This window comes from Oenanthe melanoleuca, chromosome 1, assembly GCF_029582105.1.
Source record: "Oenanthe melanoleuca isolate GR-GAL-2019-014 chromosome 1, OMel1.0, whole genome shotgun sequence".
In the NCBI taxonomy this organism is placed as follows: Eukaryota; Metazoa; Chordata; class Aves; order Passeriformes; family Muscicapidae; genus Oenanthe; species Oenanthe melanoleuca.
In genome coordinates, this window is record NC_079333.1 from 41,351,417 (window position 1) to 41,369,622 (window position 18,206).

At 35.2% G+C, this 18,206-nt stretch overlaps 1 protein-coding gene across 2 annotated transcripts in view; it reads right to left on the reverse strand.

Annotated features, from left to right (window-relative positions):
• The window catches only part of CWF19L2 (CWF19 like cell cycle control factor 2), a 59,781-nt gene that overhangs the window by 32,057 nt on the left and 9,518 nt on the right, over nucleotides 1–18,206 (reverse strand). For both annotated transcript variants that reach the window (XM_056492260.1, XM_056492267.1), the window contains exons 2-10: nucleotides 15,867–15,977; nucleotides 15,037–15,156; nucleotides 13,487–13,594; nucleotides 11,957–12,076; nucleotides 10,749–10,842; nucleotides 9,420–9,535; nucleotides 8,423–9,135; nucleotides 3,508–3,601; nucleotides 636–725 (exon numbers count right to left, since the gene is read on the reverse strand). In XM_056492260.1, coding sequence (XP_056348235.1) covers nucleotides 636–725; nucleotides 3,508–3,601; nucleotides 8,423–9,135; nucleotides 9,420–9,535; nucleotides 10,749–10,842; nucleotides 11,957–12,076; nucleotides 13,487–13,594; nucleotides 15,037–15,156; nucleotides 15,867–15,977 — 1,566 coding nt within the window. The remainder of the gene's footprint in view (nucleotides 1–635; nucleotides 726–3,507; nucleotides 3,602–8,422; nucleotides 9,136–9,419; nucleotides 9,536–10,748; nucleotides 10,843–11,956; nucleotides 12,077–13,486; nucleotides 13,595–15,036; nucleotides 15,157–15,866; nucleotides 15,978–18,206) is intronic.

Genomic DNA, 18,206 nt, shown 5'->3' on the forward strand with positions numbered 1-18,206 from the left:
ATCACAAGGTAGTCAGCAGAGACCACACATTATAATTCAGTTTAGCTTGTCTTCTAAAGACTAGACAAATACTAGGTGTTGTATGAGGTCTGACATGAAGCCTTTTTGGACAAAAAAAAAGTGGCTTTTCAGCTCACTAGCAGCTGAATTTTCACTGTGGAATTGGAGTCAAATTGAACAAGAATACTAGTTTTTGCCTGAGAGTTTCCTCTCCATCATGAGGACAGAGCTTATAACTTAAGATATTTATCCTGTTTTCTTATATCAGTGTTGGTACAGAAGAAGTTTCTTACATTTCTTAAATACCACCGTTTAAAATGAGTAACATTTGAAGTGCCAGCTTCTTCAGAGACAGCTGCTATGTAACAGCCAGAACATATCATTTTCATTTTTAATGGAAGATAAATATGCTTGCTGAGGAAATATTATGAGTTAAAAAAAAAACCATCAAATTTGATAAAGTACCATGGAGAAAGTTTTGTTTACCAGCAGAAAGTACAATTCAGTTTAAACAGTCACTCACCTGAAATCACATTTTCTAATGTTCCTAAGTACATCTGATATTCTATAATTCAGCTGCTACCTATATCATATTATGGTGTTAGTGCAAAATAAAAAAAAAAATTTCCACTTACCTCTCTGCTAGCCTTTGCTGGAATCTGTCCTTGAGTCTCTCTCAACTTGCGAGCTTTGTCAAGCTCTGCTTGAAGCTCTGAAGCTAAATCCTTCAAAGAAAGTGACAATACTCCATTAGTTCAACTATCTTATAGGAGATTTTTATATCAAAATGAACTACTTATTTCATTTTTTGTGTTTTGATATATAATTTTAAACTCTAACAACACAAAAGACTAAAGAAAACGCGACAATATAATTCACACAACTCTTTATAGGATATAACATGAAAAAAATGTTCAGAATAGAGGAACAAGTATTGCCATAAAAAGACCAGAAAACATATTCTTAAACCTTTTTAAGTTCTACTAATAAATGCTTTGCATAACTAAGCATAGATATTACTTTCTGTATAGGAAGCTAAATAGGGAAGCCTGATCACCTTTACACACATACACCAGCTCTACAGGTGTAGGGAAATATCTCTCAGAAATTTTTCTCATGAAGTTTCACATCTCTCTACACTCCCATGTCCAACTTCTGCACTTCAGACCTTATTTTGAGAATTAAAGAGGTAGAAAATAAGAACTGTTTACAGTCTTGTGCAAATTGGTCTTGATGCTCCTGCTCCCTTATCCATCTGCCCAAATACAAGCATTTCAGAGTAACTTGGATTGCTAGGAATTGCCAGCCTATCAACCCATAAAGAATAAAACCATTTACACTAACTGCTCTGCCAGTTTCACTGACTGGACTCCAACCATGGTGCCCACACTTGCTACCCCAAAATTAAGTCGTTTGATCAACACCAGTCAGCAGATCAGTAACAAAAATAGATTCAGAATTCATTTGGCCCACATGGCCAACCTCGAGTTCCAGCCACCAGGACATGCAATCACATAACCATCTGTTCTGCTGTGTGGGGATTAACTTGCTTAAACAAGCTGCATTTTCAATGTGATCAGAGAAAGACCATGAAAAATATTTAAAATGCCACAAAGCTATTAAATATTATATATATTATATAAAAATATTATATATTTATTTATTTATTTAAAATAAATATATATATTTAGATAATTTTATTATTTAAACTGTTGTTTGATTTCAGTTTGTTTTTTTTAACTAGGATCAGAGTGCATATATAGAAAACTGTATATATAAAAATAATAATAAAACTGAAGTACTGGTTTCTGCCACACGATTTGGGTCAAAACTAAACAAAAGTATAGAATATTAAATGAATTACATAGAATACATGTATATTTTACATCAAATCACTTCCATTCAGTTTCTATCAGGTTGAAAAGAAAAAGACCAGATTTGTGCCCAAAGTTTTGTTTGGGCAATGCTACTATAGCTGAGCAGCATCAGAAAAAAGGTTTACAAATTTTTGCTGTGTTCCATCAGTCCTTGGAAAACCTTCCCCTACACCAGCCACTCACAAACCTATCATAAAATTACTTTCATGTTTTACCTCACTAGTGTATGCTTTTTAGAATTAACTAAGAAAACTAGAAATTAACATATGGACACTTCTATTTAAATCATTAACACTATACCTTAGTAGGAAATACATTGCTTCAAGTTACTTTTAATTCATCTTTGAAGCTAATAACATTTAAAATGGACAGGATTTCCATGTAAGGTATGGTTATTAAAATGTTGAAAGCTACATACCCACATCTATGTCTAAAGTCTACATAAAATTGGTTTGAAAAGAAAATATTTATAAAATGGGCACTTTCTCCTAACAAAATTTAAATTATCTGATAGGGGCTTTAACAAGAATCAACAGTATGTCCTAGTCCAGCAATAATGACAAAATAAGCTTTCCACAAATCAAAGAATCAATAGTTCTTCAGAAATATTAATTTACCACCTGGAGACACAACATGTTTTATATTTCACTATAAATAAATATTTATTTATTATTTCTTAAAGATGCAAGTTTTTGTGCAAATATTATGTCACAAGAGACAAGCTAAACAGGTGCAGTAAAAATTAATCTTAAAAAATAACTACAAAAGCCGACTTCTAAAAAGTGTTTCTAAAATGCTTCAAAAAAATATGAAGCATATGAAAGTAGCTCCTTAAGAGCAGCTATTCAGAGCCAAGCACTTGAAAAACACAGCTTAAAAACTAACAGACTCTGACTTTGTTATAACTGAAACTTCCAGACAGTACTACTGAAGGGAATTAACTCATTGCAGCCATGTTTAATGTAATAAATAAAATCAATAAACCTCCAAATTTAGTGTTGCACAAGAGTGAAATTCTTGCTCCTTCAGGTAGCTGGGTGAAACAAGCCACGTTAAATGTGCAGGTGTTTCTCCCAGCTCCACAGATCGACCTCCATCAGGGCAAGACCCAAAGCATTCCACAGCTGTCCTCAGTGCAGAGCTGGCTGCAATGGCATATGCTATTCCTTTCAGTTTTGCAATTTCCATATCATAATTAACTAGCCTGCTTATACAGCAGTTATGGACCACAAGCACCTTCTTGTGACAAAGATGATGAAATAAGTAAAGCTTCAGACACTGTTTAACTTGTAACAAAGACAGGGAGCTTTGTAGTTTTCACCTGCTCCCTTTTTAATAAAATCAATAAATACTCTAAAGAGGGCAGAGAACAACTGTTTCAGATATGCTACTTATCCTAAAAAGCCTGGGGTCCTGAATCCTCTACTCTAGTCTGTCTATGAACTATTGCATTTAAAGGAGAAATTGCTGTAAAAGCAGTTTCTTCAAATCCTACTAAATTTTGCAAGTCTTTATTTGCTTGGATCAATACCCTTAAAAAAAAAAAAAAAAAAAAAAACTGAACAATTAAATCACTGTGAGATTTGAAGAAAAATTGCAGTAAATGATGACAGCTTTTCACAGGCATTACCGTGTCTCCCATGAGTTCTGCTTTCACAATCCTGGCTCCCAGTCTATTCATCTCCTCCTCACTAAGGACCCGAGATGGCTCGTCCTTTGATGATCTGTAAAACACCAGCTGCACTAAAGCCACAGAAAAATAGTGCAGTATTCACCTGTGTAATTAGGTACAATAAGCCTACTATACTTGCACATATGCTTCTACTGGCAAAATAATTGAAAAAGACATATTATAAAAATGTATTTGCAGACAGAAGCTGCCAAGGACCCTGAAAGCAAAGAGCTTTAATAAAATTTTTATGAAGTTTGTTTCCTTTTACGATTGAGATCAACTTGAATGAAAAGCACTATATATGAACATTTTCCCAGCATGAAAAAACAGTCAACAGTCAGTAGCAGGTATAAGCAGGAAAAAAACAAGGGAAAGAGAAACAAAAAGAGTTATTTTAACCCATTCTAATTCTTCTTTCTGGCTTTGGCAATGCTTTTAACTTCTTGGCTTCTGCAGAATCACACATTTCTGAATTATTCTGTTTGTCAAATGCCTTCCTTGAAAATTACTTATTTTCCCATATTTATCTGCTCAGAGTACAACCTTTGCCTCTGAATATGTTATGGCTGATACAGTAGAGTTTCCAGGGAAAATTAACTGGTACCATTTTAAAAATATGAACTCTCCCTAGAGAAGCCACAGCTGGTAATGGAATATTGTACCTTAAAGTTAATATTAAAAACTTAGCATATGACTTTTTATGATACTTATTAAATAAGGACTCCAAGAAATACTGCAAAGATGCATCAAGTAAGTTTGGCTCTTGTTCTCTGACCCTAGGAAAGACTAAGACCAACTAACTTTAAAAGCAAAATATCTAACACAAAAGATACATAAGAATACAATTATGATATTGGTTCCTTCTGTTAGGGAGAGAATTCACTCACTTATTGATATGGCTAAACCCTGTAGGATTTGAAGAATGGGAAATCTTTGAAGATGGTGTCCTCTTTAAGCACCACATCTCCCCAGTCCTGAGAAAATTACCAAAGTAGCTTTTCTTCATTTTCAAGATGTCCAATCCAAACCCCCAAAACTCAGCAGAATTTCTTTAATTTCACCAGAAACAAAACAAAGATTAAGTTTCCACTTTTCCTTAAGTGGAAATTCAGCATTCAAAGCAAGGTAGACTACTTCAGAAAAGGGAAGAAAAGATGTTTGTTAATTCATATATGTTTTTTAAAGTGGTGCTAGTGTTTGAATCATTGTCTGAACTTTTTGAGACTTGAGACATTGCTTTGATTTGTTTTTATCTTGTCTCAAATTAAACTCTGAAGCAGTCACATTATTAAGTGTGACTTCCAGCAAACACTAGCTGATGGACTTTTCCTCTGGGGAGATCCCTTGGACATCCAATCAGCAGTTTTAATTAACCTGTGTCATAACTGTCCAAAACACTTTGATTTATAGGCTGAAGAAACTTCCTCTGTGCTTTAGAAAAGATAAAATTTAAAAGCCATACTTCCAGCATGAGAGATGAGGAACTGAACCAGCAACACCTATTAATTCAAGCCTTCACCTCAAAGATTTACTTTTTGTGACTGACAACTTTTGTGACACTACCAAAAGAGTACATGTATTACAGGTCTTGAAACTTTAAGAAGAAAAGGAAAGAAGCAGCTTATAAATTACTCTCAACAGGTATCTACTGCACATATCCAACCAAACATGAAATGTTCCAAAAGCCAGAATTTTCTACAAAACACAATACAAAAGAAAAAAAAATACTTCTGACTGAAGAAAGCAGGAAAACAGGTTATTATTTCAAAAGACACAGAATCTCAGGAGTTAAGAAGTCATCTTAGAAGAACTTGGAAATAAGTTATGTCAATAAGCAGAGGCTATATGGTTTTGCAGGCCTAAGTAATCCTCACTTTACTAATGAGTCAGCTTAGTAATTGCATTGCTTAAGAAATATGATTAAAATAAAAGAAGATACTCAATTGGGTTTAACAGCACCAGAACAGAAAACACATGCAAAAGAAAATATCAGCTGAACAGTTCCTACATCTAGATCTCCTCTGTGAGGAAAAGAATTATCTTTTCTATCATAATAATTGAATTCTTTGAAGTTAAGCAAGTAAACCACTTCCGCACACAATCTCATTTCCCAAAATTTGCAGCTTTGTCCAGTTACAATTACCATTGCACTTAGTAAATGTGGCAATTAAAAAAAACCTACTGTTTTTGTAACTGCAACTAAAAAAAGCGAATCACCATAATTTCACCAAAAAAAAAGACTGAAAAGTGTAATCCTTGACATGTAAACTGTTGATCAAGTCTGAGACAAAGACTGGACCTAGCCACGCCTAAGCTCCATCAGGAGTTTATAAAGCAAGGGTCTGCTCAGAACCTTGTGACTCATTGGAAGGGTCCTCCTAACCCTTTTCTGTCTTTAGACTCCATGTAAAACATTCTAAATCAATTTTAACTCAGTTTTCCTTTATATGTTTCATTCACGTAATAAATAATAGAGTGAAACCTACCACCAAACCTAGTTAAGTCTCATTTTTATGACTTTTATAGATTTATATTAAAATTGTATTATTTCTGTTAATACCTTAGATGGTTATTCTTTGAGCAACCCTAAACCACTCATTAGTGACCAGCAGCCCCTCTGGTGCTGTGCTTTGGATTTCTCTGGAGACAGTGCTGATAACACAGCAGTGTTTTGGCTGCTGCTGAACAGTCTCAGATAGCCTCAAGGCTTCCTCTGGTTCTCAATGTGCACTGTGCACCTCCAGCAAGCAGGCTGGAGCGAGCAGAGGCTTTGGGAGAGGTCACAGCCAGGACAACCAAACTGGCCACAGGGCTATTCCATGCTCATAATGTCATGTCCAACAAAAAAAAGCCTGGAGAGAGCAGTCTTTCCAAAGTAGCTGCTGCTCAAAAACTGGCTGGGAGTCTGCTAATAGGAGGTGGTGAGGGACTGACTGCCTCTGCATCACATGTTGTTGTCCCTTTACTTCACTCATTGAATTGCCTTTATCCAATAATGAGTTTTTCTCCTTTTTGCTCTTTTGGTTTCCCTCTGCAGGAGTGAGAATGAGCAAGCAGCTGGGATGTGCTTAGCTGCCTGCTGGGGTCAACACACCTCACACACACTGCAACAACCAGCTCCACAACTTCCACCCCATCACCACCCCCACCTCACAAAGGCAGGCAGAAAACAACTGTGCATTGTGCAGACCTTGTACCTGAACAAAGTCATGAACAAACCAGGACACAACAGGTGAGCAAGTCTCATAGGCTTCACTTCAGACACACCATGGATTATTCTAACCAGAAGTTTACAAAGTGCATTTAACTGGTAAACACCAGGCACTTCAGTTCAATAACTACTGGGGCAATATGTAGGAGAAGAAATAGGATCATTAAATTTGAATGTCTAATGTCTCATACATCACAGGTTTAATGCTACCAGATCATTTCTTCAGAGTAACTAAAACAACTACAGAAATATACTTTGCATTTTCCAGCAAAACAGCGTGTAGGCAAACAATAAAATAAACAATAAAACAAGACATGACAAACACTTATGAATGGGACACAGTGTGTACAAACTAGTCATGCCAGAATGTGGAATTACATCTACCATGACTTCTACTCAAGCTCATGCTTTAAATAAGAAACAGATTAAGTGAACAACCTGCATATAATTTATGGTTTTGCTATCAATGAAAATTCAAATTTCTATTGAAGTATAGCAAGTAAAATCTGGAAAAAATACCCAACATACAAAATAAAAAGAACTGTGTAGGCTAAGATGCCTGTTTCTGGTTAGTCATGCAGTACTCATTAGTGTACATTTTTTCTTTGGAAATACACTATACATGAGGTATACAAGCACTACACGTAGGAATAATTATAAATAAGATAAATACTTCATAACTCTGCTGTAAGAAGTTTTTCTGCAAATAACTGACATAAACATATAAGAAAGAATTCTATTTGATCATATTTTATTAAATGCTTTTTGCAACCAAATTATATCATTCTTCTTATATACTCCAACCAAGAATATTTACTTATGCAGCTTTTCCAAGCAATTAAATAAAATCACCCTGACTCTAAAATACTTTTGTACATGCCTATAAAATACTGGAAAATTCTCAAAGAAAGTATTCATAGTAACAATCACACTAGTCAAATTACTGGATTGATTACTAGTCAAATGCTGGCAGAACCAGCAAGCTGCTAGTACTGGAGAACAGGAGGTCTTGAGCAGGGCAAAAGGTCAGTTCTCTACAACTTCCTTGTCTGACCACCTCTCCTTACTATTCTCTGCTGTCTCTCACAAAAGCAAGTCAAGGAAAATTAAAATCCTGCTGCCTATTAAGTTTGTGTTTCCTTTCCCACTCCAATTAATGCTTCCTCTTCACCACTGAAAACACACTTTCTATTAAATACCTTTTACTATTTTTCATATGCTACTACTTTAGCATATGAGCTCATCTCACAAGTGGCAAACCTATCCCTGCTGTATTAATTATTTCAGTTTTTAGTCAGCATTTTCGAACGTTTCAAGATCATACTTTATAAATTCAATGACTGTTAAGGTATTTTGCAGATTTTTTGCCTAAGAGGCCAATTTTATTGCAGTGTGAACTAACATTAGAAAGAAGCAGAAAATAACTTATCATTACCAATTCTCAAATGTGCTGAGGAGACAGATCAGGTAGGGGATGTTCACTACTTCTGCTTAACTTACTTCTTCGAGATGCCCTTAGCTGAAGGCTAAGACTTCTCATCCAAACTAAAGAGATCTGATATAATCAGTGCTTATACTGTCAAAAAGGAGATTGAGCTTTTGTTATATTTTGACTTGAAAAATGCAGAAAAAAACCCCAAATAAGTAATGTTCATAAAATACCTAGAGAATGATGTTTTACTGTCAGATAAAATCTGTTTCTTCTCCGGGGTATCACTTGTGTGCTCCTGTCGCGACTTCTCATTTTCATCTCTTGGAGTTCTTTTCCAACTTTTGCCATCAATTTGTTCCCTAGTACCTGATGATTTTTGATCAGATTTTAATTTCTCGTTGTGTGTTTTGGTCCACAGTGCAGCATCCTCACTGGGTTTCTGGAAACGGCTGCTCAAAGAGCTATGAGCTGAGTCCTCCTTGGAAGAGAACTGCTTTGAGTCTCTGGATGCACTGTAAGACATTACATCATCTTCAGAGGGTTTCAAAAATTTGTGTTTCAAGTTGCTTAGAGATGAACTCTTTTCCTGATTCCGTTTTTCACTGGAGTATTTTTCTGCTTTGGAGCTGCAGCCCCTTAATACTGAGTCCATGCTACTGTGTCCACATTCCCGGTCTGCTCTTGACACATCTCTTCTGCAACCCGTGTCTTCCTGCGCCCACCCCTTGCCATACTTCTCTCTGGAATAGCCACCAAACCTGTGTCTGTTTCTATCATCTTCATCTCGTGTCTCCTTTTCAATGTGCTCTTCTTTCTTGTCTTTCTTCTCCTTCTCACTTTCTGAATAGTCAGTCTTCTTCCATCTTCCACTTCTATGATAATTTTCCTTCTTGGATGCAGCTTTTTCAGCTTCTTCGAATCGTGACTGAAATACCTCCACTGACTAAAACAAAGAACAAAAAAGTCATATCACTTTTATGGCCATGGTATATTGTAAGTATTTTAAATTTGATATAAGATCCCATATATCAAAAATATTTAACAAGAAAAATACAAAAAACCCTGGGTAGCATTAAACCCTTCATCACTTGAGACAGGCTTCAGAGGCTGTTTTTTCTTGCTTCTTTTCACATTTTACTTTACACATTAAGTACTTGTGCCTTTATATGAAAGTAATCTTTTCCAAGCATCTATTAGCATGAAGAAAATTTAACTGAAGATCCTTACCCCATATCTCTCAGCTACAATTTCCTCAAAATTTCGTTTCTCTCTCTCAGCCTGCTCCTTCATCCTTTGGTATGATTTTCGCAGCCAACTTAATCCAGCATCTTCTACCACTGTAACTAGAGTAGAAAACAATGAGAGGTTAGTTTTACATCTCAAGTAATTATTCCTACTTAACTTTATTCTGTATGTGACATTAAAACTTCACCAAAACTTATAGTAAAAATTGAAAGAGTGCAAAAGAAAAACAGAATTAATATATAAATACAATTACATATTTTATATTATATCATAATTTATAATATATTTATATTATATTAATATTTATAGTATATATTATACTATTACTTGTATTATATTGCATAATAGAAATTAATGCTGGTTATACTTCAGCAATACCACTCATTTTATTTAAGTATCTCTAGCTTATCAAAAGCAATTTCCAAGACAGAAGTGGCATATTTCTTTATGACATTAAAGAACCTTCCTGTCCTTCCCACATTCTGTGTCCATTCTTGGGCATACCCCTTACACACAAACAAGTGAATTCCTTTCTCAGATATCGAATGAGTAACCCACAGCTTCCCATGTGAGAAACTAGCAGTGGTCTTAACATTCTGAACACACACTCACTGATCCTTGTCAACTCTTACAGATCTCTGATCCTCTGACTCCTAAAAGTGGGCATGAGGCTAGTGGTTTCTGAGACAGACTGTCCACAGGGAAAGGCTCTCAAAAAGCACAGATCCCACTCTTCTCTGTTGACAGAATACAATGACCATTCTCACCACATAATAAATGTTTCATGACATTATGAAAAAGGTTTTTATTACTGTGTTTGCTGGAAATGGGCAGGATAACTCCAGGGTAAGGAAAAAAGTGAAAAGGATACAGAAATACTATTTTTCACAAAGTGCATCTGTAATGTACTTCATTTTGATGTGACTCAGACTTCTGTGGGTGAATACTTTAAAACTATAATTTGTGCAATGGAATGAAAGGAACCAAATGAGTTGACAACAATTTATCTTGTCTTGGTTAAATCATGCTTTTCTTTAATTAGTTCAAAATGGAGAATTTCTGTAAGGATATTGAAGGTCAAACCACTTAAGATTAAAACCCAGTGAAGAGAAATTCTGCAAAACAACGCACTATGATACTAAGCCAATATTCATTATGGAATTTTCATCCAAATTTTACTTTATTACATATATTATTAATAGTATCTATTATTCATAATTCTGTTACAACATTAGGAGTAATTTGTTAGCAACACAGAGTCCAGAAATTGGAGACAGAAATTTAGGATTATTACTAGAACTTGTTCTTTACCTTTCTTAACTGAAGCCTGTTCATCCTTCTCTGGTGGCAAACCTGTACCACCATCTTTCCAATAGGGATTGAGTTCTCTCTCAGACAGCATGGCCTAAAACAGAAATAATTTTAACATGTGCAAAGCATATGGTTAATATTTTATAGAATGTCTGATAAATTTTGAGAGACTTGTGTGTGAAGTCCATGTTATATTGTCAATGCACCACCACCACTTTCATGGTCTAAGCATCTGCTGTGCACATTGTTTTGGGTACCAGAGAAAATGCAGATTATCTGGTACAGAAAGCACAGGAGTAAAAAGCTGCATGTAGTTGGGTGGGAGAGTCTCTAAAAATCATTCTTTTCTAAGATTCAGAATACATATAAACTGTCATTAACCATGTAATACATTCTGGTGATTTAAGATGTCCACATTAAATAGTCCTCCAGCAGCTCTGAAATAAAGTTCAGGGAAAAAAAATCGTGGCAAAAAATATTTTTAAAACATTAATCCCTTGTCAAAAGACAATAAGCAAGGCAAATGCATACTACACAGGAACAGTGATCCAGATCAGTCTGGTTCCCACCACAACACAGCTAACTGGCAAACCTAACTGCAAGAAAGAGCCTGCTGTGAGATGTGAGGGCAAAGAAAATGCATCATCACGTTCTCAGATCAGACTATATAGCATTTAACAGGGTAAATGAACAAATGAAGGAGCCATCAACTGCATGTAAAGAGTTAATTCAATGACAGCAAAGCCTTCTCCAGCCAGACTCTGAGTGACCCATGTGTTCACCAACAAGTGAGACATGGAAAGCACAGCAACTGCTCTGAGTTCTTCCTTTAGGAAAAATCAAGCCTCAGTACCCTTAGTACTTACCTTTAGTACAGCACCTTAAGTAAGCTTTTACCACACTAAACAATGGTGCTCTTTTCACACACCATGGAGAATGCCAGACCAACAGTCTGTCGCTGTTACTAACAGAACATAGTACTAACAAAAGTAGCTTTCTCCTTCCCTAGAAGTTAACAGGCTTTTCTCCATAAGCCTGATGTAAGAAGCCTTCCATGCAAACAGACCAATTTAATTAAAATCATTATCACATCAGGTATTAATTTTAATAACAATAAAGACTTAGATATTTGAACCAATTTATTACTTTATTCAACATACAAAATTTAGTAAAAGGCAGAAAAAAATTAAGATATTAATTCCTCCTACCTGCTCAAGTTCTTGAGCTTTCTGTCGTTCCAACACTTTTTCTTTGTGTCTTTCACCTTTGACAGCTGCTACTGATGTTGTTTTCAATGACGTGAAGTTTAAATTCATCCATTCTTCTCTCTTTAAAATAAACACAAAGAATCAGTGTTCATAATTACAACAAAAACATGGCTTATGTGCCAAACCAAACCAGTGCAACTACTGACAATATAATAATATAATATAATATAATATAATATAATGTTTCTGACAATAGTATAGGTTCTACAAACACATATGAAATACTTCAATGAAAACAAATATGATTTTAAGAACCCTAATCTTCCAAATTTTTAATATTTAAACAAATATGTCTCCCTGTAATATGAAATACATATTTACAATGGTATTTAAGACATTAGTAAACATGTAGATTGTACAAACTGCTACTTATTAGCATAAACAAATACTCATTTAGCTAATTCTAATCTCATTATCTCTTACACGTCTTCCAGTGTATATAAAATCTGCAACCAGTATCTGAGCACAGTTCATACCTCAGATATCCAGGCACTAACTGCACCCTCAAACTTAACAGTTATACATCTAAATTCTGTGAACTATTCCAATGATAACAGCTAGAAAACTGCATTTACAAAACCTAAGGCAGACTAAGGAGATTTTAAAAATGAGGACTAGACTAAAGAAAAGAAGCATATTAAAAGCCTAGACATATCTACTACCTATATAGAGGTAAAACCTGAAGCCTCAAAAGCAAGCAGTGACACACACATTATAAGCAATTACTCTATAAAAGCAAGTATTTAGAGAAATTCTATAATTCTAGTAGAGCAACCAAAATGACCAGATTACATCTATTTTGAAACATGTCCTTGCAGAAGAATCTTCCTAGCTTCAACAGAGCTCAAATCAAGTTGTCAATCTGAACAGATGCTATATGTCACTTTTTCTCTGTAATTTAAAAATTTTGTTAGGCAACATGCCAGAGAACTTCAGAGGTGAAACACAACATTCCATTTCTCAGATCTCCCCCAAGAAAGAGAAGGAACTGAAAAATGATCTATCTTCAAGTAATTCAGTAATATCTATGTCCACATCAGCAAGCAATGTGCATAAATAAATGTGGATGTGCACAGGACCTCTGGTGGTCATCTGGCCCAAACATCCATTCAAGCAGGGTCACCTAGGGTCAGCTGCCAATTTACTCAATTGTAGAATAGCCACCAAAATTATGAAGAAAAAAGTAAAAGTCTAGTCAAGACCTTTAAGATGACATCTTCAAGAAAACCAAACTACCTTGTAAGAGCCTCAAAACCTGATAGAAGGAATTGGTGCTGGGCAACATTAAGTGTAGAGCCTTGTTAAACACTAAGGTAGAGAAGTCTTCCAATCAATGGAAAGTAGCATTTACACAGCTAAACAAAGACATATGTGTGTAAAATAGGTTTTGCTCAACACTTTGCAAAAGAGCTCCCAAGAAAACTAAGAACAAGCTGAATTTATCTCTGGAGTAGCTGGGAGGCTGCCGACCTGCAGGGAAGGCTCTTTCACAGGGTCTGGTTCCTCGTTGACCTTCCAAGCTTCTTCTGTGTCATCTGACTGCGACACATTTGACTCAACCCATTCCACTGAAGAATCCTAAAAAGAGAGTTTAATGTAAGGAATAAAATTAATACCTTAACACATTACTTGATAATATACAATACTTAGCAATTATATTGCTATTCAAAATTAATGCTGATTAGCATTACTAATATAATACTGTTTAATATTTAAAAATATTGATATTAAAAATTCTGATAATAAAACCAGAATATTGATATTACTGAGAATAAAACCAGACTATTGATATTCCCACAGAAGATTGCTCCATCGTGATCAAAACATTTCACTTCATGAGCAAATCACAGTATGCAACACTAGCTCATACTGGCATTTATTTGCAAAACTCTGCTAAAATTAATATAGTCAGAATAAAAACAAAACCAAAATCAACTGGGTTTATGACGTAACAAAAACAAAACTTTAAAAAGTCTAAATGCATTACTAAGTATGTTTCACATTTTAAAAGTTAGATCAGTTACACAGTACAATATAAAGCACGGTACATGCTATTGCCTGCTATTCTTGTATCCAGCTTCCTACACCTGCACTTGCAGTGTACTGATAATTTCACTTGAACCCAATAGGACTGCATTGCACAGAGTTTCTTTGCTATTCACATGAACCTGTCTTAGGACTAAAAGACTTTGAATGGAAGTTCAGCCAGGACTCTGCTGCATCCTAGGAGTCTCTGTTGTGAACTGAAGGGTTTTGGTGACTCCCATGGAGAATGTCGGGACATTTGTGCCTTTGGTTACTTCCCACACTGATAATGCCAGTTGTCTCTGGAATTATTCCCTGAAAAATAAGTTCCATTATAATGGACATTTCTTCACTCCATAAAAGCGACTCTGAAAATTAAAACTAACAGTGCCACCTGACTTGCACAAAAATGCTGGGAAGATGTTTTCTGCAATGTGGCCAGAAGGCAGCACCCAGATTTCAAATGCAGTCTCTGCACTGTTTTGCCAGAGTGCCCCTCCATGTGAAGGCATGTCCTTACAGATTCAAAAGTCCTTCAGACCCACATACAACTCCCATGTTGTTGGGAGTGTCCATGGTTGAACATCTGTGGACAAAGGCAGGGGTAATTCATGCTTAAAATCAAGGTCAAGTATTTGCTATTTCAGACACATCTTTCTATCATATACCACAGACTATAGAGTATCTATGAAATTTTCCTCTCTATATCAGAATGAGGATTTTGCTTTTCATTTTCTCTCTGCTGAAAAACTATAAATCCCTTAGTTCCTAATGAGTGAATTTAATATTAAAAAATTCACAAGCACTCACGTAACAGCCTATTTTAAATTGATTAAATACTCAGTACATTAAAACTGACAAGTTTTGCTGCAATTTTTCCCAACAGAAAATTATAAAAATGAGTCTTAATTTTACTAACCATGAGTACCCACAGGGACTAAAATGGTTCAAGTTTTAAGACTGCAGTTTGAATTATTTTTAAATTTCTTACTTACCGAAGAACTATCAGACAAGTCATCCTTCTTTTCAGATTTCTGTTTCTTACTTTTCTTCTTTTCTTTTTTAGCCTTTTTGGAATGTTTATCCTTTTTCTTCTTTTTCTGCACAGAATATCCCTGCAAGTAAATGTTCGTAAATAGATTCAGTAAACCAAATCACCCATATACAAAAAAAATCAAAACCTACTTACCAAACCACACTGCAGAAAGGTAAAACACACATAAATACCTTTTAGGTTTACTACCTTCTCTCTTCTATGGGGGGAGGGGTGGGCTGAGGTGGTAGAGGGAGGGAGGGCATACCTCACATCCATCACCAATTTTTCTTCCCCTTCTCAGTATCATTTTCACTGGAACTAAGGCACTACATCTAAACAGATAATATCTACTACACTACATTTATTTTGGTCAAACCTATTTCTTCAGGGATCACTACATTATCAATGCACATCTTTCCATTGTTGAAATATCTGCACATTAAAATGATGTGATATTCACAGGCTTCATTAAGGCTTCTCCTGTGAATGACCACAAATGAGACTGCTATGAAGCCTTGAACTCTACAGATTTCTTCCCATGTGACTATCCCTGTCTGATAGCACTTGCTTTTCTGCATTTGGCAGAAATTAAAGCTGGAATTGAATGACAGTTTTTTTCTCTTGGCAAATAAAAGATAACGTCTACCTTAAAAAAAGCTAATATCAAAGCATAAAGAAAACAGAAATTGGGATGCATTTAAAGATGGTGATAAAGCCCTCCAAGTCTGTTGTTCATACAAACATTCTGTAAAGGTAATAATCCAATTCCATTATTTACAATTTCATCACCTTTTCCAGTGGTTCCACACGTTCATTCACAGCAGCAGGCATCCCTGTATCTTTACCTCGCAGATCCTTTAGCAGCTTGAAACTCTCCTCCTTTTCATAACTAATTTTGGCCTAAGATGAACAGAGAACAAAAAAATAACCAGGTGGAGCTCATTTTCCTACAGACACACCTCTGCAAGACACAACCACACACAATGTTGAGAACTGCATTTCAGGCTTCAGAATGTTCCTCTCTTTCTAGTTACAGAGATAAAAATAGAAATACTACTTTTACTACTTCTTCTGAAAAAAAAACCATCACTGCAAACAGTTTCAATTCCTAAAAAGGATTTTTATAAGCCATATCAATAAACTAATTATTTTTTCAGCCTCTGAAGTTCACTCTGTTATGTTCAGCATAAACACAACGTTGAGAAGCAAGTTTACTAAAGTATAACTTTTCTTTAGGAAATTCTTTATCCCATATATCATATGCCATACATCACCATACCCTGATTTTATATTATTACAACCATAATTTTGTGTTAGATAAGTCTTGCAAATTTTAATGTGCTTTTGGGTTTTTATTTATTTGAGGGGTTTTTTTTAAAACAACTAAAATCAAAATAAAAACTAAAGGTAGAGTTCGGAATTCTTATCTTTAAGCACCAACTTTTACCAGAAAGTGTTGTCAAACATAAGCCAAGAGAACACATACAAGTTTAAGAAAGACCAGTATTTAAAACAAATAAAAAAGTCTCAGGAGTTGAGGTCTTTCCTCCTGGCCAGCTATTAGTTCTCCAGATCCAAACCTGTGCACTGCACAAGACAGTAACCTCCCTACCACAGGGCAGCTCCTCTTTTTTTGTTATAACCAAGAAGGAAATCTGCAGCTTTTGTCCTGACAGAAAACAATGCTTGCAGGAAGATGACCAATAAACTATAAGGTTTCAAAGAACAGAAACACATGCTAAAAAAATAAGATTAAAAGGATTTTTTTTTAGTTTGTTTTTTTTTTCAAGTGCTAACTCACAAGACTGGACTGCTATTGTGTTTTTGAACATTGTCATTACCATATTGAAAATGGCACAACACAATGAACTAAAAAAAAAAAAAGCCCTTTTAAACCTTCAGTGTCTACTTTCTTTCAGCTCCATGTGATAAACTTTCTAATGCACATAAATGCAAGCAAAGCAAGGCTGCTACCCAGACTTCTTGATTTTAAACAAAGCAATATCATAAAACAAACAAAAAGTAGTATAAATCAGCTTGAATAAAGAGGCCAAGACTGAGACTTCCATCTCTACAATGAAGCTACAGTCTACAAAGGTGAATGCTACCTCTTAAAACTCAAAAGCCAAGCATAAAGAAAAATGAGTTAAGAATGCATTGACTTCTATTCCAACATCAAAACATTTTCTAGTTTTTAAGTAAACAAAGTAAGAAAAAAAATGAGCAGGACTACAATTCACAATTCAGTGAGAGTGAAATAGCTGTTATGTACAACATAGCATCACTAAAACCACCCAGGACTCCAAAAAATGCAGGTGTGTTTCCTGCAATTTCTCCAAAATACAGAGAGGTAACCCAAGCCACCCTAAGACATCCAGAGAACAACCTTGAAAATTCATGCAGAAATATATCAGATTGATATATTCTAGTTCATGTAGACAATGTCTTAAAAATAAGCTCATTCTGACTAAAACAATGTAACTAAACATGCCACATTTTTGGACGAGCAAAGGATAACCTCAGCATTGCAACTCACAAAAAGTTTACAAGCCTCAGACTCCAAACTTAAGCTTATAACTGGACAGATGAAACACTGGATATAAAGGGAACCTGAATAGCTCTAGACGGAATAAAAAGCAATCCTGACTCCAAGCTTGTTTGCTCCACAAGCAAACACAAAACAAGTTGTCATGTTGTAGACTGAAAAACAGGGCAGGCTTTTCTGCATATTCCATTTCACTTTTGGTTGAGAAAGAACTGCAGCTGGAGTCAGTAGCTCTCTTCCACCCTTTTTGCTGTTCTCAGGCCCATAAATCTATAAATGCCAAAAATAAAGGTCACTCAAGATCAGTTTGTCAACATGTCTTCATTGTGGATGCTCTCTGCCTGCCATGGAAGATTTAGCCCCTTATCATTTCCTAAAATAACAAGTACATTTTAAACAACATTGCTATTTTCTTCATGCTACCAAAGTTGCAAACGAACTTTTCATAAAATGAGGTAATGTTATAAATAAGGCACAAACTGAGCTTTTGTACTTTTTATTCGATCTAAAAACAGAAGAAAAATGGATCTGAACAGATTATTAGATCTAAACAGAAGACATGAAAGCAAGTATTTAAATAATTG